Raw genomic sequence first — 24,000 nt, 5'->3', positions numbered from 1 at the left:
GGAGGCCCAGCCCTGGGGGCAGAGGCAAGCCATCCCCAGGAGCACCGTAACATGCCTGGCGGTTGATTTCGCTACCAAAGGTGGGGCAGTTTGGTATCTAGAAATGAAGATCCTCGGTTCATTGGTGTGAGTTGACGCCCATCGTTTTTGGTCTTTTCCCTTTGGCACTGGGGATGGAAGCCGGCGCGCCAACCCTGGGCACCTCCCCTGGGCACCTCCCCAGCCCTTTCGTCTTGAGTCAGGGCCTCCTGCCAGTGATTCTCCTGCCTCAGCCTCCTGCGTAGCTTGGATGGAGGGCGCGTGGCCATTCCCATCTTTCCTTACAGCAGACGAAACTTCAGGGACCCGCAGGTGCGCCCGCCACAGATCGGGCGGTTTCCAGATCTAGGACAGGTGTGGGGAGGGAGGGAGAGGGGGCTGCCGGCTTAACTGTCCCTGGATTCCTCCCCAGGCCCTGCTTTGCCTTAAATGGCTTTATTTTTGCTTCCAGTATATTCGTGTACACAGGGCCCCCTCCTGACGCACCACAGAGAAGAGCCCCGACAATTTCTCATGAAACAGACACACGCTGTGACCCTCACCCAGGCCCAGAGACCCCTCTCCAGTCCCTTCCCCCTCCTTCGCCAGGATCCACCACAGTGTTCCCGCCACCATCTCCTCTTGGGCTTCCATCCGGTCCTCGGGCACCGCTGCACAGATGTCAGGTTTGTTGGACAGTCCTTTAGTTGTCTGCTGGGCTAGTTGTTCTCAAACTAGGTTCCCGGGGAACCCTGGGGTTCTTTCGTGAACTATAAGAAAAGAACAAATGCACAGACCGGCTCCTCAGTTTCAAATTTGCCCCCAAACCTTCGGGGCAAACCCACTTGTCTGCTACTAAGTTTCAACTGTGACAAAAGGTCAAGAAACAGGACATCCCGGGAAACTCCGGAAGTGCCACAGGCCGCACAGAGATGGTCCCGTTATGGAGAGGCTCCTCGGGATAGGTCTCTGGTGCGCAGTTGAATAGATCTTCTCCAGTCTTCAAAAGCCTTGGCAAAAGAGGTACCAGGGTGCCTTCTTCCTGGGGAGTGAAGGCTGAGGTCTCGACAGGGACAGTGACTTGCTCTAGGTCACCCACTTGCGCAGGGGGACAGGAATGCTGACCAGAGGCTCTGGCCACCCCTCCCCACAGGCCTCTTTCTGCTCAGGCCGCAGCCCCTGTTCTCTTCTTGTCTGGCACACAAAGCCCTGCCCACCTGACCCCCGCCAGGGCCCAGCGGCCTCCCCTTCCTGCTCTCTCTGAAGCCGCCCCCGGACCTTTGCATGTGCTGGTCTCTCACCTGAAGCCTCCTTTTCCCTCTTCACCTCACCCCTCCTTGTCCTTCAGGCACATATCCCCAGCTTCGTTGGTACCCTTGCTCCAACAGTCATAGTTCCCTGTCACATTCGCTGGTTAAGTTCTGTCTCCTCCTGCCCACCTTGGACCTCAGAGCGGGTATCTGTCTGTCTTGCTCTTGGCCTCGTCCTCAGTGCCTGCCACAGTCCCTGGCACACAGCTGGTACTCGGCAGATGCTTGTTAAGGGAAGGATCTTATTTGAGTCTCATTGTAACGCTGTGAAGCCAGCAGAGCTGGGCGGCTCACTCCCATTTTACAGATGGGGAGGCGAGGCCCAGAAAGGGAAGGGCTGCTCCCGTGTCCTGTGGGTGGTGCACACAGCCAGGCCTGGACAGCGGTGGTCCTGACACCCTGCTGACCTGGGAGTGGGGAGGGGCAGGAGCCAGTTCAGGGAAGGGGCCTCCGTCAGCCAGGGCTTCCAGGCCCCCACAGCCCTCCTGCTCCCAGATTAAGGTGGACACCCATGATCTGTCCCTGCCTCCCCTGCCCAGGACCTGGTGGGGGAGGCCGGGGAGATGGACAGGGATGACGTTAAGTTCTATGTAAGAAAGAGCAGGGCGGCCTGCTGGCCACACATCAGGAAGGACAGTCAGGAGCCCAGAGGCCCATGGGCTCCCGCCCCCCAGCGCAGCCCAGCAGGGACCGCGAGCCTTTAGCCTCCTAAACGCTTGCTCGGAGCCCTGGCCCGGCGGATCAGCCGCTGCTCAGGTACTTGGAGATTTTTCTCTAACCCTGGTCACGAGGGACAACCGTCAAGATAAGACGCGCCCTGGGGCAGCCGGTTTGGGTCCAGAGCCACTTGGGTGACTCCTCACTGTGCGACTTGGGCCCGGAGACCTCCCTTTTCTGGCTTCAGTGTCCCCACCTGTGAAAGGAGGTGGCGATGCTGACACGCGTCCTGCAGCTGGGTGGGGGGGCTGGGCGCGAGAGACGCCTGGAGACGCCCCAGGGGCTGCAGGGGCCAACGTCCCCGCAAGGGGCAGGACAGGGCTTGGACAGACCACTGCAGAGCCCTGGGCACCAGGAGGCCGGCCGAGCGGAGCGGGGTGAGGAAGAGCCCCGCAGCAGGGGGCGGGTGGGCTCTGCCGCGGGTGCCCAGGGCTCCAGGGTCGCTGCTGACTCCGCGTTAGTGAGCTGGAGTGGCCGCGAGGGGTGCGCTCAGGAGCCACTAAGTCTCCTTGCGGGGGAAGTGACAGCATGAAAGTCCAGCAGGGAGCGGACCTGGAGAGCTGCTGTCCGCAGGCTCCTGCCATCTTGCAGGAGAAGCGCTGAGGCTGGGTTTAGGAGGTGCTGGGGGTGGCCTGCGTCCCTTCCCTGGTGCCTTTGGGTACAGCTCCCCTGCCCCAGAGAGGCAGGCTGTGGTGGGGGTGGTAGAGCGAGCCCCAGCCCCCAGCCACAGCTGCTCGGGTCCAGACTCAAGCGGGAGGTAGATCTGACCTACTGAATTCTGGGGTATTTTTGCCACGTCAGCCTAGCCTGTTTCCTAACCCGCTGTGTGACCTCAGGCAGGCTCTGCACTTCCCTGAGTCTCAGTTTTCACATCTGTAAAATGGGGGCAATAAGAGAACCTACTAGAGTCAGAGAGATGGCCTGGAGTTAGAGAGTAGGGTTAGCCTGGGGCAGGCACAGGTGGATGCCAGCTATTCAAACCCAAGTCTCCTGGTGGCTGACCCTGTGTAGGAGACACTCCTTTGTCCCCAGGAGCTGAAGGGCAAGCCACCTTGTATTCTCTCCCTTCTCCACCATTGGCACCCACTCAGGGCAGTGGACCTAACAGGCCCTTGACCCAAATTGCTACAGTGTCGGGATCTCAATGACTTTCAGATGGAGGTGACTGGTGATCCTTCTCCTGCATCTTACAGATGGGAAACTGAATTTGCCCCAGAAACAAACACAGCAATTCAGGGAGAAAGGTGGCTGGATCCAGTTGTCAGTGGGCATGGGGGCGGTTCAGGCTCTGCCGCAGGCCTTCGGAAGCACGCATCCGCCCTGCTCACTGGGCCCCAGCCACACTGGTCTCCTCCCAGTTCTTCAAATTAATCAAATATGTGGCTACCTCAGGGCCTTTGCACCTGCTGTTCCCTCTGTGGGCCCACAGCCTGGCTGCTCACCCACAACTGTTTAGCCCTCCATTTAAATATCTCCTGCTCAGAGGGGTCTTTCCTGAACACCCAAGTTGGACCCTCCATAATTCTCTTATTTCTCCCTCCCGCATATTGTCTTCATTTGCAAAATGTTAATTTGTTAATTTTGTATTTTAAGCTATTAAAAATCCTTTTTGCCCTTCTTGCTTTAGCCTGTGCAGCTCAGTGCATACACGCAGGATTGTGTACGTCTGTTTTGTTAAATGTCCATCTCCAGCCCCCTGCTGGCCTGGGGCCCAGGCCCCACAGGTCGACCGTGTGTGACTGGTACAGGGATGAATGCATGGAGGGCTAAATATGGAAACAAACAGGCTGGGCCTGGGTGTCCGCTACTGCACGGGCCGCCCGTGGCTTCCCTGGGCCGGACGCATCCTCTGAAGGGCTCTCCATCAAAAGATGCTGTGCCGCTGTTGCCAGAGCGACATTGCTGGTTTCCTGGAAGCATCTTTAGATGGGAGAGTTGAAGGGCTGGTCAGACACAGCGAAGAAGGAAAACCCAGCAGAAGGGCTCAAACCCCGGCCACCGAGACAAGCCATTCAGATGCTGGTGTCCCACGCCCTACCCCTGCCAGGGCCGACTTCCGCCCGGCCCGAGCTGCAGTCTGGGTGTGCACAGTGACCCTGCCCAATGTGGAGATTACCCCTGCTGGGGACCTGCAGAGACTCAGGAACGATGTGCTCTGCTTCTCTGGCTCCATTAGGATCTACCAGGCGCCAGTGGGAAAGACAGACTGGTCTTGAGGCCTTTCCAGAAAGTTCCTTCAGCCCTTGGTACAGGGAGAGGACCCCACTTGAACATTGTTGTGCTAAGGGCAAAGATGCCTCCAGAAAGCTCTGGAAGAAAGAGGGGGCTCATAGACGCAGGCGCACTGGCTGGGTTGCCTCGTGCGAAGTACTTTCCGTCTCTGAGCCCTGATTTCTTCATCACTAAAATGGGGAGATCCCTGTCTGCTGTAGGGAGAGGTGACATAGATTTTGCATTGGAACCTGTTGGTGCAAGAACCTTAGGGCTAGCTCTGCAAGCTTTGGCCCCCAGGAGCCCCAGCGGGCCCACGGCCGCACGGCTGTGACCCCCTCAGGGCCAAGGGCTCAGGGCTCTGGCTGGTTTGTCGGGAGTCAGTGCCACCGTCAGGAGGTGCTTCTGCCCAGACGGAAAGCCCAACAGCAGAGAGGGCCGGGTGCCGTCTGCTCCAGGGACCGAGCCGGGACTCTGACCAGGGCCTGCCATCTCTGGGTAGGACACATTTGTGTTCTTGATCGTCTGAGGCAGCCGGGGATGAGCTGAGGCCTGGGACCAGGATTTGAGTGCAGGAAGGCAGGAGAGAGGCAGAGATGGGGAGGATTTCCAGAATCAGAGACGGGGAAGCACAGGACGCCCTCCTGCTGCCCCACCTTCGTGAAGCCAGGACTTGGGCACAGCCGATCCAGCTCCCCGGAGCCAGGCATGATCCTGTGACCCAGGTCTGTCCAATCAGAGTCACGCGTTAAGTGCAGGGATGGGCACGGGACCATCCGGCTGGAGAGAATCATTCTTTTGGTAGAACCACTGGGTCCAGGGGTTCCCTGGCTGGGGATGCTGAGCCTGGGCTGCTGTGGCCATCTCCTCAGAAGAGGGCGCCAAGGCCAAGAGGCAGAGGCCGACATAATTGGAGCCCCTAGAGCTAACCATGCCTGAAGCTTGATCTAGTCTTTCCAGATATGTGAGTCAACCCATTCCTCGGCATAGAGGTCCCACGCCTGCGCCCAAGAGTCCTGGCGTGGAGGAGGAAGGTGAGGACAATGTCGGAGGGGAACCTACATCAGCTTCCTGGCCTTTTTAGAAAACTGGAGCAAAGGCAGGAACTTGGGCCTTCACCCTCCCAGTCCCTGGGGCTCAGGGCTCCGACCTGGTCTCCTCTCCAGTGGGCAGCCAGCCTCCAGCTTTGTGGTACTAAAATAACGTGTTGGGTGTAAAATCGAAGCGACCCTCCTTTCCTGGGCCTGGGAGAGGGGTGCGTGCAGGGGAGGGGCTGTCCCTTCGCTCCTCTCCCCCTTTCAGGAACCAGCACTTAGTGGGCACCTGCTTCATGCCAGGCTCTGCAGAGGGCTCACAGCCGTGGTCCCGCGTCCCCTCGTCCCAGCCTGGTGAGGAGCAAGTACCACTGTCTCCATTTCACAGAACCTGAGAGCTGAGCCTGTGGCCTCCGGTCTCAGAGCTGGAGCGGGTTTGTCTGATGCAAAAGTCCCCTGCCCATGACATCACACCGTACACAGTGGGCGCTAAATAAAGGCCTGCCGGCAGGAGCCGTGCATGGCTGTTGGAGCTTTCTGGGCAGCGGCCTACATGGGGTACGCCCCCATCCTCTTGAGACGTCCACTGAATCGTGGGGACAAGTGCTGTTTCCTTTGAAGGGAATCAAAGGGGGACCTTGCTGTGTCTCCTCCGGGAGGCTGTGGCACTCGGGGGCAGAGCCATGAGGGGACAGGTGACCATTCCTGCTGGCCTGGCCTCATCCAGGAGGAAGCCTGAATTCAGGTGCTTCCCAGCAACACGGCAGTTGGATCCCACCAGGATGATGTGACAGGGCTGGGGGCCTCATGGGGGCCGAGGAGGGGACACTGCCATGGGGTGGCCACTTCCTGACTCCAGCCCCTGGGTCCCCGAGCTCGGGGGAAGGCCCAGCCCACCCGGCCCCTGCAGACCGCAGTACAGACTCGCTGGGGAGGGGGCAGGAGCATGGTGTCCTGCCCGGAGTCCCTGGACCTGAGCCCAGGGGCTGGGCTCTCAGGGAGCCCGAGGGCATTAGCTCGTGGCGGTGGCAGGGGGTTAGTCCGAACCTGCCTTGGGCTGGAGTGTGTAGATTTTAATTTAGAGTTCCTCCAGTTGTCTTTAGAAACTGAGGTCCTTGTAGCCAAAAGGGTGAGCATGGCGGGGTGGGGGATGGGGCTCAGGGCTCCTCCTCCTAGGAGGGAGGAATGGCTTTCTGCACGGCCTCCGTAGCTCAAGGGTGGCACCAGCAGGGCCCATTTTCAAATAGGTGACTTGGAAGAAAGCCACTCACTCCAGCCCTCTCACCGGCAGCCACCAGGCAAATGGCCACATCGAAGGCTCTGACAAGTCCTGCAGTCCGGAGTGCCTGTTCTCTGATTTAACCTATTTGTCTCCCACTTGACCATGGTACTCGAGAGGGGAGCCCTGGCTCTTACTTATGGAGCACACTCTGGGACACTTTGGGGGCAAAGGAACCTCTCTCAGACCTCCCGAGGCCCCTCAGAGACCAGGTCTGATCACCAGTGAAGTGTGAGGACAAAATAATGAGCACCGGGGGCAGCTTTCAAAATACAGCTGGAGGACATGTCAAGCTGGGTGAGCTTGGGACAGGAGCTTGGAGCGGGTGGAAGATGCCCTCCTGTCCCCTGCGAGTCCAGGCGGCTTCCTGAGAACTCCTTCCCGGCGGCCACCAATCCCATTAGCCAGATTTTCCTTTGAGAAGCCCTTTAATCTGTCCTTTACTCATTCGGGAGGCTGTGACCCTCGAGCTGGCCAGGAGTCCCTGCGGAGGCAGGGGAGGATGAGGAGTGGGCACGCAGACAGGGACCCCCAGCCCACTGTGTCACAGGCAGGGGAGTCGGGAGGCATGGCTCGTCTGGATTTCTGGGGCCAGAGGCCCGGCTCAGGAGATCCGGGTACGGGGAGAAGTCCCGGGCTCTGTGTCCCTGGCTGGGTCCACGCCGGCCCCTCCTGTGTGCTCCAGCATCGGGTGCGGCCGCTCTTAGGCGCCCACGGGCCGGATCATCATGCGGGTGGCCCGCAGCGAGTAGCTGGGGCCGCGAAAGTAGTGCCAGCGGATGCCGTTCATCCTGCGCACGTGCTGGCCGTCCTCGTAGTAGACGCCGTTGAGGTTGGAGACACCGCAGGCGTCAAACCACCACCCTGGTGGAGGAGGGAGAGCAGAGGCGTTGGGGCGGGGTCCTGCCATGGGGTGAGCGCAGCCCCTGCACGCCCCGGGCCCTCTGCTCTGCCCACTGCCGAAGCCCAGCCCTCTCCCCACCTCCCATCTGCTGGCTTCCTGAGGACCCCTCTCTCTGCCTTTGGTTCCCAGCCGTCTGGGCCTCTCCCTGAGCCGTTCACACAGAGGCTGCCTCCCTCTCTGGCCTCCCTCCCCAGCTGCTCCTCTTTCTCTGACAGGCTCTGGCTCTGGTCCCTGTCGCCCTGTCTTTCCCTGACTCCTATGCTGCTCCCTCCACTTCTCCCCCTGACTTCGCTGTCCCTGCGTAACTGTTCCTACCTACTACCCTTGTTTCTGTCAGTCCTGGTGTCTCTCTCTGCCTCCCTCTGTCCCTGTCTCTGGGACTCAGGTCTCTAAATCCTTCCCATTCCATCTCCTCCTCCTCCTCTTCCTCCTCCTCCTCCTCTTCCTCCTCCTCCTCCTCTTCCTCCTCCTCCTCTTCTTCTTTTTGTATCAAGGATTGAACCCAGGGGTGCTTAACCACTGAATCTCACCCCCAGCCCATTTTATTTTTATTTTGAGACAAGTTACTTTGGGTCTCACTAAGGTGCTGAGGCTGGCCTTCAACTTGTGATCCTCCTGCCTCAGCCTCCCGAGCTGCTGGGATTACAGACATGCGCCACTGGGCCCGACTCCCTCTCTGTCTCTTGCTCATCCTGTTTCCTGCTCTCTGACTTCTGCCCCTGCCAAGGAGCCCTGCCCGAGCGAGGGTTGGTGGGGGCTGCCCCTGCTCTCCCAGATCCTCTCCTGCCTGGCCTGGGGGGAGGGGAGTTCTTGGACCTGGGGTTGGGGGCTGACCCTGCACTGTGCCCACTTCAGCGTTCCTCCAGCCGGCTTCTGAGGAAAGCTGTTGGTGCCAGCCTCAGGAGGAGGTGCTGGCCTAGAGGGGACCCTGGGAGCGGCTGGGAGGCCTGGCGCACTCACCTCCCGACATCAGGTGGGCGCACTTGCAGAGGCAGTTGTCATTGTCTGCGTCCCGGGTGCTGAAGTTGGTGCCCTGCAGGCGCAGGCTGGTCTGGCGCCCCGCTGAGCCGTTGTACCCAGTCAGGGAAAGGCTGGAGCCACCGAGGTGGTGTTGGGAGAAGGGCCCAGAGTCAGGGTGGGGCTGTTGAGGAAGGGCCTCCTGCGGGGGGCTTGGTGGAAGGGACCCCCGCCTGCTGGCCACCCTCCCTCCTGGCTGCCGCCCTGCCTGGGGCCCCTGGGGGCAGGCTGCCTTCCGCATGCAGGGATTCCTCGTCCCACGGAACCTGGGTCTTGTTAGGAGGGAGAGGATCATCACAAGGGTGGTGGCTAACGGTCTTCTGAGCACCTACTATGTGCCAGGCCTTCTTCAAAGCACCCAAGCCTCAGAATCAACTAGGGCCGGTGCCAGATTCCAGCTGGTGTGGCCTGACTGGGCGCCTACGCACATGGTGCTTGCCAGTGACTGTCCGGCACCCCGGCCCTGTCCCGCTGCTCGTGTCCAGGAGGCCTTCCCTGCCCCCACCAGCACACACAGATGTGTGCCCGGTGCCCCCAGCCCCGTGACTGTGACGTCTGCAGCCAGGGCGGTGGGAGGGTTGGTACGTCTCTGCCAGACTCTGGAGGGCCAGGACTCTTTGGCGGGCACATCCCAGCCTGCACGGTGACAATGACCGTGAGCTCCAGGGGACAGAATGCCTGGATTCAAGGCCCAGCAGTGCCGCTCGGAAGCCGCGTGCCTGGGGGAGACGGCTTCCCCTCTCCCGGCCTCAGTTCCTTCCTGGGTGCAAAGGGTCATGAAATGCTGTTGGTTTGTGGTCTGGTGACGTCTGCGGGCTGGCGCTGTGATCTGGAATGGGTGGTGTGCAGGGCAGCGCCAGCACGTGGTGCTTGTCATCGCTGGTCCCTTGGCACAGCCTGAGCCCGGCTGGAGAGCGTCAGGAAGGGGCCGCGGGGCGGCTGAGGGGAGGGGCTGGACGGGGAGCAACGGAGACGCTCCCGCGGGTGGTGGCACTGGCGGGCCCTGAAGGCAGCGCCACGCCCCGGGCAGGGGGACCCGAGGGAACGAGGGGCCTGGGTCTGTGGCCGGCTCGGGCCTCCGCGTCCGGATGGCGGTGAGCGCCACAAGCCCTGACCGAGCCCTGAGCGGCCGCCTGGGCTGGTGGGGCTGGTGTAGCCCAGAGGCCTGCCTGGCTGGGCTCCGGGGGTGGGACAGGCGCCCACCCACTTCTGTGACTTCGGCTTCCCTCGTGGTCAAGGAGTCCCGGAAGGGCTCAGGGATGTCAGCACCCCCCCAGCCGGAATGAGGCTCTGTGACCCCTGGGGGCTCCCGCTCATGGCTGGGGCCCAAGGAAACCCAAACACATGAGCCTCTTGGGGACCCCAAGTGAGTCCCACGAGGCGTTCCCCACGACCCAGGTCTCTGCAGGACGCTGCGTGTCTGTCGTGTGGTCCGGGTTTGATTCTTCACACCTGTGTGTTCACGGGCGTGTGGCTGGTGTTCGTGTTGGAACCGCCGTCATGGGACCGAGTGTGCTCGAGAATCTGCCCCTGTAGCCCGCCGGGACAGCGTACGTGTGTGTGTCCCTGCAGGGGCATTTGGGAGGCCCGGTGGCATGCCCGTCCTGTGCGTCTGTGCTTGGGTGTGCTCATTTGTCCAGCTATGCGTGCGTGTGTGTGCGTGTGCATGTGTGTGTGCGTGCACGTGTGTGTGTGTGTGTGTGTGTGTGTGTCTTGCAGGGCTGTGGAGGGCCCTCCACTGTCGGGGTGGTCGTGTGTTCCCTGCACTTGTATCTGGGTCTGGGTCTGGGGTGCCTCTGGGGTCTGTGTGCCCTCACACCATGCCTCATGCCAACTACACCTTGTTTGTGCCCCCCACCCTCCTGGGGCCACTTCCTCTCCAAGCTCTGCGTGACCCCCTGTTCAGCACCCCAGATGGGCTTCAGGAGGACCCCAGGACTGCATCTGGCAGGTAAGTGCCCCTCCCAGCCTGGCACCCACTCCCCTTGCTGACCCCCCGAGCAGCCTGCCTCTGGGCTTCCTCGTGGGGACCCTTGCCTCCGCAGCATCCCATTGACCCTGGGGTGGAGCCCGGGGCCAGCGCTGGTCGTCCTTCCCCTCCCCTGCTTCTGGCAGTTTCCAGGCCACCCTTTGGTTCCCTGTATCCCCAAGCCCAGTCTCCCAGGCTCTTCCTGAAGAGTGGACACTGGTTAGGAGCCCAGCAGCCCTTGCAAGAGTCTCCCTCTAGTGTGGGGCACGCGTGGTCCAGCTGGATGCCAACTCTGTCTCTTCCCAGAACATTCCCGCTGCCAGGGGTGCTCTGGGAACCCCCTCGGTCTGAAGAGCATACCCTCATTGCAGGGGTCACCTCCTCCTTGGGGCCTCCCTGACTGCACACACTACACGACCCCCGCAGCAGCTGCTGTCTCCTCAGGGGTATGGGTGGCCTGCGAATGTGCCCACACCCCCACCCAGGACTGAGGGGGCTGGCCCAGGTCTGCTTCCTCCCCAAATGACCAGTGCCAGCGTATGTATGGCACAGAGTAAGTTTTCAATTTACTGTCATTTAGGGTTCTGCAGAGGGTCAGCCAGTGTGGATCCTTTGTAGCCTGGGACCCTGAAGCTGTGGGCAGGGAGCTCCGTGGCTCAGATGAAAAGCCAGAGGGAGCGCGTCCAGTTCAAACAGGAGAGCAGGCAGGGGCCCAAACCCAACGCCCACGCTGGAATGGTGGACACAGACGCCTGGCGGAGACAGGCCTGGAAACGTCGTCATCTCCCTCTGAATATGTGGTTTGCATATTTCCATCCTTTGTATTTTCCACTTCTCATATGCTAGGGGCCTTATGCAGATTACATCAGTTATGACAGAGATACTATGTTTTAAAACTGGGTAACTGCTGAGCATGGCGGCACACACCTATAATCCCAGTGCCTGGGGAGGCTGAGGCAGGAGGATCTCGAGTTCAAAGCCAGCCTCAGCAATGGCGAGGCGCTAAGCAGCTCAGTGAGACCCTGTCTCTAAATAAAGTGCAAAGTAGGGCTGGGGATGTGGCTCAGTGGTCGAGTGCCCCGAGTTCAATCTCTGGTACCCCCCCCAAAAAGGGGAAACTAGGGCACCGGGTTTTGTTTTTTGCTTTTTTTAAATAACCTTTTCTGGTTCTGGGGAACCATGCTTGCCCGTGCTAGGCAAGCCCTCTCCACTGAGCTACATCTCCAGCTCTTAAATCACCTTTTTATCGTTATGAAGCTAATAAGTCCAGCAGTCAGGATTCAGAGCCAGGTCATCTGGCTCCAAGGCCTGAGATCATTAGGGCAGGGAGACACTTCTCCTGATTTCTTCCCCAAGGCAAACGGTCACAGAAGTCGCTGACCAACACCTGGGTCAGAAAGATGGGACTTAATTTCTATGTGTGCAGGAAAGATTTCGAAGGTTTCCTGCATGCTCTTACCAGGTACCTGGCCTGGGATGGGAATGTCAGTGAACAAGGTAGGCCTGGCCCACAGGGAGTGGGCCAGTCAGGGTGCCGCGGGCTCTCTCAGGGGCAGCAATGCTAATGCTACTTGCTGAGCATGTTTTGCATGCCAGGCCCTGGGCCAATAACTTGTTCAAGCCACAACTTCCTGAATGAGGCAGGCATCCCTAAGACAGCCATTGTACAGATGAGAAGGTGAAGGGACTTGTTCAGGGTTGCTCAGAGAGAAAGGGGTGGAGTTAAGATCTAAGTCTTTGCTTCAGGGGTCAGTGGCTTAAACAGGAGCCAGCAGGATGTGGTGGCTACACACTGTCCACTGAGCAGTGGGGGCACCCAGCTCAGCCCCATCCAGCCCAGACCCAGGGAGTGTTTCACCCAACTCTGCACCAGGCAGGGAGGTTATCATATCAGGGTGGGTCCCCTAGGGAGGGAAGTAGAGCATTTAATTGGAAGAAAGGGGCATGGGAACACACCCCTGGGAAGTCCCTAGAAGTAGCATTAGGCATAAAGTGCAAGGGGACAGAGAATCATTCAGAGATTCCTTGAGAAGAATATTATCCACCTGTGGAATATTCCAGCATGCTGGAAGATGACTTTGGCTATAGAGAAGATTCTAGAATCATCTGAAGAACCAGATGCCATACCAGGTCCTTCGCAGCCCTGTACCTGTGAGTCTGAATGGTTCTGTCTTGGTTCCAAGACAGCCAAGATCCAGACAGTCAAGACCTGCGAGTTTCTCAGAGGGCAACACCATGGCGTGATCTGGCAGCAGGAAGGCCTGAGCCCAAGCTGGGTGCCTCAGTTTCCATATCACTAAAGTAGGTACTCTGAGGACAATTAAATAGAGTGCATGGAGCACAGTAGGTGCTCAATAAATGTTCCTTCCTTTTCTTAAACACACCAAGAACCAGCTTGAGGAAGGGGTAGGGAAACCTGAAGATTTTACAATATCCTCACCTCCGAGCCCACTGAGGAAGCAGAGGCACAGAGAAACCTGGCCTCGACTTGTCCAAGTTCACAAAGAGGGACAGCAGTGCCAGAAAGGGCCCACTGTCACCCACTTCCCAACACGGGGACCTTTCTGCCTCACCCCGGGATGTAGGACTGGTGGCTCAATTCCCCGCTTCTGAGTCTCTGTAAAATGAGTGGCTTGGGGTGAGTGACCTTGAAAGTCCCCTTCCTGCAGCGTCAGTGATATTCTCCCCACCCTGCCCAGTGGCCAGGATGTGCTGAGTGCTAACTGACCGCCTCCAAGTCCCGTGACGTGTGCTCAAATGGGGGACAGATGGTAAGCATGGGAGAGGCCCAGGGACTGACCCCTGGTGCGGTCCCTGCGGCCACTAGCCCAGCGCCCCAGCCCACCCGCGGGCCTGGGCCCCGAGCCCACCTGTACAGCTGTGCCTCGCTGCCCAGCTGGAAACGCTCGTACTGGGCATAGGTCTCATGGTCTTCCCAGTCTTCAAGCTCCACACGCAGAGAGTAGGTCCCCCTGCTGGTGAGCTGGTGTATGGCCTCGTTGCCTAGCCAGTATTCCCCGGCGGGGTCTCCGAAACCCTGCGCGGAGGGAAGGAGAGGGTGGGCTGCTTGCCCAAGACAGCAGCCATGTCCCTGACTGAGGAGCTGGGTTCACAGGCGCAGTGTGGACAGGCCTGGGAGTGGGTGCCCCCTCCTCCCTGAGGAAAAAGACCATGACACTTGTCAACGTAAAAGTCCATTAAGACTAGTTGAGAGCTGGGTGTGGTGGCGCACACCTGTGATCCCAGTGGCTCAGGAGGCTGAGGCAGGAGGATCGCGAGTTCACAGCCAGCCTCAGCAAATTAGCGAGGCCCTAAGCAACTCAGTGGAACTCTTTCTCTAAATAAAATACACAAAAGGGCTGGGGATGTGGCTCAGTGGTTGAGTGCCCCTGGGTTCAATCCCCAGAAATCCCCCCCGCAAAAAAAATTGAGATCACATTTCTTTGAAGTTCAGAATAATACAAAAATAATTGGTGACCACAGGATAGTGACTACCTTTGGGGGAGTACTGACTGGGAGGGGGCACACGGGGGTTTCTGGGGTACTGGTAGGATTCTCTCTCTAGCTGTGAATGGTGGTCAGATGGGTGGATACATATCTGAAAATTAATTGGGATGTACACTTAATTACTTAAGCCTTGTGCACTTTGCTGCACGTATGGCAAATAAAAAATTAAGAAACTTAATCAGCTACCTAGATGGCACAACAAACTTTGTTCAGCGACAGGGCCACACTGCAAGACAGAAATGTAGAGCTAAGAGCACATGGAGTGTCTTGTCGAGGGTGACAAGAAACCAGTGCCATCAGCAGAAAGATAATTCAGAATTCAGCACCAAGGACAGGGCACGCCCAAGCCCCGCCCCCCACTTAAGTCCAGTCGGGGGCTAAGGGTAGATCCAACCTACCTGGCTGTATTTCTGCATCTTTAGCATTTTAAAGATTTTTTTTTTTTTAGACCTCTGTGGATTCAAGACCATCGTAACTTAATTTGGTATTGATTCTTAAGTATTTATTAAATGAACAGACAAATAATATATTCCTTTTGAAAACTTTAAGGGTTTTTAAGTCTGCTTGCCCCCAATCCTTTACTCAAAATTCAATTTAAAAAGATGGAAAGACAAGCAGACATGATGTCTCATCTTGCAAAATGCATGTGGCCTTCTAGCCAGCAATTCACATTAAATAATTTGTCATTCAGATGTGGCCACCAACAGTACAAACACAAGGAAACTAATCTAAGCAATATAGTCAGGTGGGTGGAGAAGATTTTCTAGTCTCCCCCACTGCATCATTAAAGCAAGTTTTGAAGCAGTGTACATGTATTGCTTTTCTAAAAGTTGAAACAAAAATAAAGTTAAAATTTCAACCTTAGGACATATATCAGAAATTTCGAAAAGCGGGTTCAATTTCAGGGAATGGGGTCCAGAAAGTGAATATGCACTGGGAAAATCTGTTTGGCTTTAGACGAGCTGATTCCCGCCCCCACCCCCACTGGGAAGGGGTGAAGGTGCACCAGTCCCCTGCCAGTCACCCAGTGCCTGCATCAGCCCCTCCAATTGCAAAGCCCCTCCCCAGGGTGGCAATGTCACCTCTTTGTACTCCTTCCAGCCCCGCTGGAAATTCTCACTGCCATTCATACGGCGCTGGATGATGGTCCACCCGCCTCCGTTGGTCTCCATGTCACAGAACACCTGGGGAACAGGGAGAGCAGCTGGAATCCCATGGGGGTAGCCAGAAGTCCTTCCTGATCAGAGCAAAAGATCAACCAGGCGGTCAAGGGCATCAGCCAGATGCAGGCTGCAATTCCCACTGGCAGTCATCATTTTCTAAAGCGCTAGGTAAGCGAGACCTTCCCAGAACCTTCCTCTTCTCGTTTATAAAATGCAGCTGTTCGCACCTTCACTTCTTCGCGTCTCTGTTTCTCCTCAGCATACTAGTATGAGGGTGAGAGTTAAATGAGGGGAGTCGAATCTGCAAAGTGTTCAGAACAGAGTCTGCACCCAGGAGGAGCCGAGCAAACGGAGTCTTTACCAGTGTTCTTGTTGCAGGGTTGCTAACGGGACTAAATGCCAGTACCATCAAGTGCACGGATGCGGTGTAGACTCGGGAAAGGCGAGTACTACTGTCACGCAGTGGGAAGATGTTTTCTGAGCACCTACTGTGTGCCAGGCTCTGTTCCAGTCACTGGGGATGCTGATATTGATAAGATAAAAAAGAATCCTTTCTCTCAAAGAGAGAACTATCACAGCTAAGCCTTCCAGGCTGACCAGGGTTCACATATTACTTTTGCAGCCAGGTCTGCGCACGTTTAACGTTCAGTGAATACAGATCTGGACTGATAAGTCATCAAGGAATTAGAGATCAATCGGCCCTCAGGGCTGGCTTAGTGTGCAGGAGGCTATGGAAGCCCAGACAGACTACTGATTGTGAACATCCGGGTAACTACAAATTGGGGGTAGGTCCTACTTCTGGGAGGAGGTCCCAAGAAGGAGTCACTGGACAATCTTGGAAGGTGCTGGTGTCAGAAGGAAACACTGAATGATGGTGAGCCTGCCGGAGAGTAACAGGTGGATGGCGTCTGCAGGGGAGAACAAAATAAGACTAGGGGCCACAAGATGGGAAAGGCCCGAGAGAAGAGGTGGCACCTGTTCTGGGGGTAGCAGTGGGTACAGGAAGGGACATTGAGGCTCAGGGAGGGGAGGCAGCTGCTTCAGGCAAGTGAGTCAAGAGTAGAGCTCAGGTGTGAGCCCCCGTGTCTCATCTCCCAGGCCACCTCTTCCCTGTCTGTCACTGTTCCCCAATCCCACCACGGTGGGATTCACTTACTTTCACACAGCATATTTACTTTAAAAAATGGCATCCTTTTATAAGAATTTAAATAAGCGCTTAGGCTAAAAGAAAATCTTACAGGTCCCTTAAAAAGAAAACTAGTTCCACTTGCCTCTATTCAGATGATCTTAAAAATAAATCTATAAGTTGGGTGAGGTGGCCCAAGCCTGTAATCAGTGGCTCAGGAGGCTGAGGCAGGAGGATCGAGAGTTCAAAGCCAGCCTCAGCAACTTAGCGAGGCCCTAAGCAAGTTCGTGAGACCCTATCTTAAAATAAAAAAATAAAAAGGGCTGGGGATATGGCTCAGGGGTTAAGCGCCTCTGGATTCAATCCCTAAATCAATCAATAAATCTACTGAAAAAAAAATAATGTTATGGAATTCTAGCTAGAAATTTATGCCAACACAGGGCCCTGGGCTCGATCTCTCTTTTTAAGCAGGTATGGAGGAAATGCTAAAGACAGTCTGGAGACAATCTGGGCCACGGTCCTTCACAGACTGCAGGGTCAGAAGGATTACGAAGGCTGGCCAGCTCTTCCCACACCTCCTCTTCTGGGCTGCCCCAGCCCTCCCTCCTGACAGGGCCACTCCCCTCCCACCCTCCCCACCTGATGGCTGGGCCTTAATGCTCAGGGCCACCTCAGAGCCACTGGTTGAAATGTGCGCCAGTTGCTAATTTCCCAGGGGAGCCGAGCCCAGCTCCTGCCTTCAGCGGGACTGTGTGTGAGCTGGAAATACCCTTTGTGCTCAGCCGGGACTTGCGGTTCTATTGGCTAGCATCGCCTTTACCAACACACCACTGTTTCCTGCAGCAGGCGATGCTGGCGGATGCACTTCTGGCTCTGGGAACTGATGCTCAACCTCACCATCTGACCCCTGAGGCGGTGGGGGCTCCCAAAGGTCGGGCACCCCCACCTTCACTAGTAACTTGGAGGCTGAGGGGTCTGTCTGGGAAGCCCTCAGCTCTGCACCCTCCGATGCTCAGTCCCCGAAAGGCCCCCAACCTTCTTGGGCTCCGACATATTGGCCACGTGGATGGTGTAGACGCCGCTGACTGTAGCTCCAAAGCGGTGGATCTCAGCGCAGTCCTGGAACACCTGCCCAGCGGCCCTCATGGGGGCTACCGTGGGACAAAGCAGAAGTCAGTTGGAGGTGGGGAAGGAGAGGCAGGTGGGCCCAGCTCTGCAGGTTCTGAGCGGGGAGGGACGGGGGACAGGAGGTGGATCTAGAGGAGGCGATGGGGAACTGGACCTGGCCATGACAGGTGTCATCCAGGCAGAGAAGGGGAGGTGTTCCAGACAGAGGGAACAGCAGCTGCAGAGGCCCTGGGTGGGAACAGTCCTGGTGTGTGCTGGAGACACCCGGGATGAGGCCTGGGAAGGACAGTGACTCACGCCCCAGGAACAGAGCTCTGGCATGTGGGGGGTGGGGTGAGCCTGGCACAGGGAGGGTGAGGAGCACAGAAAGCAGACTGAGTTTCCGCAGGGCCAGCCAGCCTTGAGTGGCAGGCTGAGGAAGAGCCCTGGGGTCAGAGTGGAGCAGGACTGGAGGAGCCAAGCCTCTGAGCAGCAAGGCCCCCGGGAAGGCTGCTCAGCTTTTTGGGAGAGGGACACAGGCACTGGCCCTCCAGCGAGGTGCTTCCCAGTTTGCTTCCCTTCAGACCAGCACACTGAGGCCCCAGGGTGAGGGGGCTGGCCCAAGGGCACCCAGCTGTGTGGGACAGAGCCTTCTCTTCCTGGAGCTCCATGGAGTGGGAGGCCCTGGCTCCCTCCACAGTCCACCCTTTCAGCTGGTCTCTCTACAGCCCTGAGCAGAGGCCCCACATTCTGTCTTCCTGGGAGATGACCACTGGCCACCAAGGGCTTCCTTCCTCTGGACTGTGTTTCTGGGGTCAACATAGCAGAAATTCAAAGACTAAAATCACCAGGGTCCTTGGGCCTCCAAATCTGGCTGGGAAAATAACCGTTGACAAAATTCAGACATTTATGCCTTTTTAAAATTATTTTTTTTCCTTTTTGTGGCACTAGGGATTGAACCCAGGGCCTCATGCATGCTAGACAAGTGCTCTACCTCTGAGCCACATTCCCAACCCTTTTTATGTTCTCTTGAGACAGGGCCTCACTAAGTTGCCAAGACTGGCCTCCAACTTGCCATCCTCCTACCTCAGCCTCCCCAATAGCTGGGATTACAGGTGTGTACCACCATGCCTGGCTAAAATGCAGAGATTTAAAATCCTCCCTCTGGTTCAGTTAGTATGATCCAATAGAGGTTTGGGCTGTGATTCTAACAGAACCCGACCTCTCTGGGTAGGCAGGCACCTAAGGATGGGGCTGAAGTCCCAGAGGGATAGGGGTTCAATACCAATGAGGAACCAGGAGGCTATCAGGGGATTGGATTTCCTGTTTGGGCTTCACACGTGAACTAATCTTTCCAAATCCTGGCTCTGAGACACCTGTCAGAAGGACGCTGTTGTTCCCATATCATACGCAAGGTGACTAGGTCTCCAAATCCACCCTAGCCTCTGCATAACATTTCCTGGGGCAGGATCTCCACTGCCCACCTGTCAGCAGGCTCCATCTCTGAGCCCCGACGAGGTGTGCAGACCTTTGTTTGGAACGCTGCCTTTGCCCGTGCACAGCCCAGGTCTCTCCCTCCTGTGTCCCTGTCCCTCTAACCTGCTGAACCGGATCCCCAGATGCCTGACACACCAGGAGACCGCGCTTTCCTTCCTTCATCAGCCTCTGCCCCCAGGACAAAGCTTCACAGAGACTGGCACTCCCTTCCTGCTAGGCTGCCAGGGCGCCTGGCTCCTGCGCCCTCCTCCACCGACTCTGCCCTATACCTGGTGGCCCTGCCTCTTTATCAGGATTTCCATCTCCTTCCCTGGTGACAGCGGGGCAGGAGGGCAGGGTGCTTGGCCAAGGGTGCTCTACACGACCTCCCACTTATGCTGGACGCTGGGTGAATAGTGGGCCTGCAGGGAGGGGCGTCCAGCCCCGCCCTGTGCCTTGGGCTGAGCGACGAGAAACACAAACGTGGGACTGACTGAGGCAGCCTCGCTGCCAGCTCTGCACAGCCCCTCATGGGTTCTGGTCCCTCCACACCTTCTGGCTGGAAGGCATCCACGTCCCCGCCTGTGGCTTTCTTAGAACTGTTGAACCTAGGATGAATCCACGCAGTGGGATCCTGTGTCCCCAAATCCCTGCCAGCGGTGGTACCTGGAATCCCATCCTTACGCCCCCCGTCCTTCTGCCTGCACAGCTTTCCAGCCTCCCCTGTGGTGGTCCAGCTGCAGGAGCCCCTTCTTTGGTCTTTCAAGCTCATTTTCCACTGAGGTTCCAGTCTGGGTGTTCTAAAAGGGGTTCCACGCTGTCCGAGTCCCTCCTGTGCTCCGCCCTGGCTTCGGGTGAAGCCCCTCTCCTTAGCACAGCCCCTTGGCCTTCCGTGGTGTAGAAGCTTCAGGAACACTGCGAGCAGAGCATCTGGCCCCTAGCAGGCACCCCGCGAAGATGTGTTTCCTTCTCCTTTTCTCTGAGACACACGGAGGGGCTGGGCATTTTGGTAAGAGACAGGGACCACGGCTGCTGTGTGCTGCTGTACCCCTGGCACCCTGCCACACGGTGGGTGCTCAATAAACAGTTTGTTGCCTGAGTGCTGGAAGCTGGAGCCGGGAAGGCCTTGGCCACCCCAGGGGGCCTCACTAGGAGCCAGTGAGTGCTGAGCAGACCCAGGCAGTGCTGTCCCTTCTTTGTGCAGCCTCATTGGCCAGGGGCAGAGGCACTCGTGGGAGAGAAGCCCTTAAGAGTGCATTGCACCCAACCTCCCCTATCCCTTCTGTATGGAGACTGAGGCCCCGGGAGAGCAGGGCAAGTCCAAGCAAGCAGGGTGCAGTGAATCCTGGAACCCAAACTTGCAGTCTGGACTACATTGTCCTTGTTCTTATCATGGCTCCATTAAACAGATGGGGAAACTGAGGTCAAGAGTAGAACGGGGCATATCCAGGGTCACCGGTGGAGTCAGGGGGCAGTTTCCCTGGGCTTCTTTTAGGAGCGCTGTTGCCGTTACTATCATTGTTGTTATTTCTAGTTTACACAGGTCGGGATGGATGGGCGTTTTTCATGATGGGTCCTAGCCTGAGAGAGAGTAAGAGGGCCTCTTCCCCGTCTCCCCTCCTGGTCGGTGGCCCTGCTCACTCACCGGCTCGTTCACTCGCTGCTCTTTCACCCGGGCCCTGCGCCATCACGTGCACCAGGCGCTGCATGGACTCCAGCAGCTGGCGCTGCTGGTGCTGCAGGAGACTGGAGTTGCTGCTGGCGATGCGCAGACTGCGCTCCAGGCCGGCCAGAGCGCCGCTGTGGCTGCCCAGCAGGCGCTGCAACTGCTCCTTCTCCTCGCGGAGGCTGGCCAGATCCTCCTGCTGCTGCGTCTCCAGGGCCTGCAACCGCGTCTCCAGCGCGCTGCGGGGTGGGGCGCACAGGGGTGAGCGGACCGCCCAGTAGAATACGCACGGCCGCGCGCTTCCCCGGGGCGCATTTACGTGAAGGCTCAGAAACGTGGGGCGTTGGGTTCTGGGTTACACTGTAGCACAGACTGAGGAAGAGAGGAAGGAGACCGCCCCGGAGTAGTGTAGTTTGGAGTCCAGAAGAGGAAGGAGGTCAGGTGGGAGGGACACACCAGTAACCAGGTAGCCATTATGGAATCCCAAATAGGCTCATTCTTTGACCCCTCAGTCCACTTTCAGGAGATACCCTCCAGGGAGCATGGTGAAGGTGCCCTTGGGAGATTGCTAGTAAAAGAAAGAGAAAGGAAACAGCCCAGATGTTCAACAGCCAGATCCGTCCAGTCTGTACTGCCTCGGCATCCCTACAAGTAAATGTCCCGAGTCATGTAGCAGGCAGAGCGCACTGGCACTGTACTGGGGAGATGCCCAGGGCTCCCGCAGAAGAACTGGGCACATCTGTGCCTCTAGTTCTTTTTTTTTTTTTTTTTTTTTTTTTTTTTTTTTTTCCAGGGCTTGAACTCAGAGACACTCAACCACTGAGCCACATCCCCAGCCCTTTTATTTTGTATTTTATTTAGAGACAGGGTCTCACTGAATTGCTTAGCACTTCACTAAGTTGCTGAGGCTGACTTTGAACTCTCAATCCTCCTGCCTCAGCCTCCCCAGCCTCTGGGATTACAGGCATGTGCCATGCGCCCATCCAGTGCCTTTACTTCTACCCACAGGTGGGATGATAAAAAAGAGAGAAAGAAAAAAGGTATTGGTGGAAATGTAGAGAGATACTGGCAAACATATAAGGGAAGGAAGACAAGGAAAGATCATAGGGGATACCTGTGTCTTGAGACAATGTGAAACACTGTCCTCACCCTGTCAACTTCTGCAGAGTAGGGTGGGCAGGGCTGACTTTCATTTTTATTTCTCTTTATTATTTATTATTATTCTTTGGTGCTGGGGGTCAAACCAAGGCCTCGTGCATGCTAGGCAAGTGCTCTACCACTGAGCTACACCCCAGCCCTTCACTTTGATTTTATACAGGTCCTTGTAATTAGAACAAGCTCAAGGTATCTTATGGGTTAAAAAACAGAGGCATTTTCAAAAAGAAGGCTTTCAACTCAGCTCTTCCCCTTTTGGCATTTCGTCCTCCAGATCTACTTCCATCTGAGTGAAATGACATGTGGAAATGTTAGTGGTCACCTTGCTGGTGGGATCCACAAAGACTGGAAACAACCTCAGTGTCCATTAGTTGGGGACTGGGGAAATAAATACTTTGGAACATTGGGAAGTTGGAGAAAAGAACCAGCAAGCATGCCATGCAGCTGTAGAACCATTTCCAAGATAATTGGGAAAGAAAACATTTAAGTGTAGCAAGGGGTGTGCCTCTAGTGGGACTTAAAAAGGATAGGAAAAAAAAAAAAGGCCTGTGCACATTTGCATATTCATAAGAAGCCCTGGAAAGTCACCGAGACAGAGACTTGCTCATCTCTGAGTCCCCCAGGTCCTATGTGTCTGCACAAGGAAGAGCTCAGAAAGTACTTGTTGACCAAATGACAGGGAGGATCCGTAAGGAATGAGGGATGGGGGTGGCCTCTGGCTTCAGTGTGTTGGTGGTTGAGGGAGGGGACATTTGATTCTATATCTGGTTGTCCTGACCCATTCTGGACTGAGAAATGAGGTCGGTCAGCCAGGACAGAAGGCTCTAGAGCGTGCTGCAGGAAGAGAGAATCTGGGCCTGGGCGCTCAAATTCTAAGATTCTAGCTTGAGGACCAGGGGCTTATTGACAACATTGCCCATCAGCAGATTCTCAGGCATCTGATGACCAATTTGGGGTAATTGAAATGTCCCAGTTCTTGCCACCTAGACCTTGGGGTGGGGGAAGAGCAATAAGAACCACCATTCGCTGTATCCAGATCAGAGGGGGTGGATGATCTCGTGATTGTATCCGGACCAGCATTTATCAACAACTCGCCCTGCAGAGAGGTTGGTGGCTTGCTCTATGGGTGGATTCTGCCTCCCCCAGAACCCGACCTTGGCTGTCTTCTCCATTCAACTTGAAACCAAGATAAAATCAGGCCTCAGAGGTCAGATAAGGTCAGAGCGCTCTGCCTTATCTATAACCCGTGACTATTTTTACCTTTGTGATGGAAAGGGTGTTCCCCTGAAGCATATTTGCATGTAATGCAACAACTCTCTGTTATTGCAGACAAGGAATTGGCCACTGGTTTCTTCAGGGAGCGTGAGCAGAGAGATGGATTCAGGTTTGTTTATTTACAAATAAGTAAAGCCAGAACTGGAGGCGGTGGCGCATACCTGTGATCCCAGCCGTCTGGGAGGAGGCTGAGGCCAGGTTCCAAGCCAACCTCTGCATTTGGTGAGACCCAGTCTCCAAAACTAGAAAGGGCTGTGGAGGTGGCTCAGTGGTAAAGCATCCCTGGGTTCAATGCCCAGGACCCAAACCAACCAACCAGCCAAATCAGGAAAGCTAAAAATTTCCAGGCTCTTTGGTGTGTAAATTTTATCTCAATAAAGCAGTTAAAATTTATGAAATAGAGATAGGGAGAAAGGAAGAATGAAAGGTAGGAGGGGAGAAAGGAGAACACGCACCAAGACCACCAGAATCCAGGAAACGCCTATTCTCTGCGCCCACACGACACAGGGGAGCCTGGCCCTGTGCCTCCTGCCCCAGCCTGGCCTCGCCTGGCCTCGCCCAGCCCCAGCCCCAGCCCCAGCCCCAGCCCCAGCCCTCTCTCCCGCCTTCCCTCCCGGCTTGTCTGGGCTCCAAGCGTGTGGCAGTCCCGACCCAGCCCTGGCTCTGAATCCCACCCTGGGACCCAAGCTCCAGGCCAACCAGCCCTGCCCAGGACGGCGGGGGTGGGGAGGTGGGCGGGGCCGGGGCGGAGCCGGGGTGACCTGGGCGGGGGCGGGGAGCCGGCGCCCACCTGCTGCGGCCCTGCAGGCGGTGCAGCTCGTCGCTCTGCAGCAGCAGCTGCTTCTCCAGCTTGTTGGTGGACAGCGAGGTCTCCAGCATCTGGATCTCCATGCGCGACGTCTGGTTCAGGACCTAACCCAGCGAGCAGGAGGGAGGCGCTGGGTGAGCCCCGAGGCAGCCCTGCCCAGCCACCTGCCACCTGCCTTCCCGGCCTGCCACTCCAGCAACTCTCTGACCCAGGATCACCCTCAGGTCATTCACTCCTGTGGCCACTCACTTGCTCATG

General features: G+C 56.9%; 1 protein-coding gene across 2 annotated transcripts in view; it reads right to left on the bottom strand.

Annotated features, from left to right (window-relative positions):
• Positions 1–6,740: 6,740 nt before the first annotated feature.
• Positions 6,741–24,000, bottom strand: part of ANGPT4 (angiopoietin 4) — a 35,523-nt gene continuing 18,263 nt past the window's right edge. For both annotated transcript variants that reach the window (XM_079128279.1, XM_079128280.1), the window contains 7 exons: positions 23,725–23,846; positions 20,511–20,743; positions 17,291–17,406; positions 15,049–15,150; positions 13,330–13,496; positions 8,434–8,564; positions 6,741–7,433 (listed from right to left, as the gene is read on the bottom strand). In XM_079128279.1, coding sequence (XP_078984405.1) covers positions 7,273–7,433; positions 8,434–8,564; positions 13,330–13,496; positions 15,049–15,150; positions 17,291–17,406; positions 20,511–20,743; positions 23,725–23,846 — 1,032 coding nt within the window. In that variant the 3' untranslated portion in view covers positions 6,741–7,272. The remainder of the gene's footprint in view (positions 7,434–8,433; positions 8,565–13,329; positions 13,497–15,048; positions 15,151–17,290; positions 17,407–20,510; positions 20,744–23,724; positions 23,847–24,000) is intronic.

Source organism: Sciurus vulgaris, assembly GCF_902686455.1.
Source record: "Sciurus vulgaris genome assembly, chromosome: 2".
In the NCBI taxonomy this organism is placed as follows: Eukaryota; Metazoa; Chordata; class Mammalia; order Rodentia; family Sciuridae; genus Sciurus; species Sciurus vulgaris.
The sequence above is the reverse complement of the archived record's forward strand: the minus strand, read 5'-3'. Positions and strand labels throughout refer to the sequence as shown.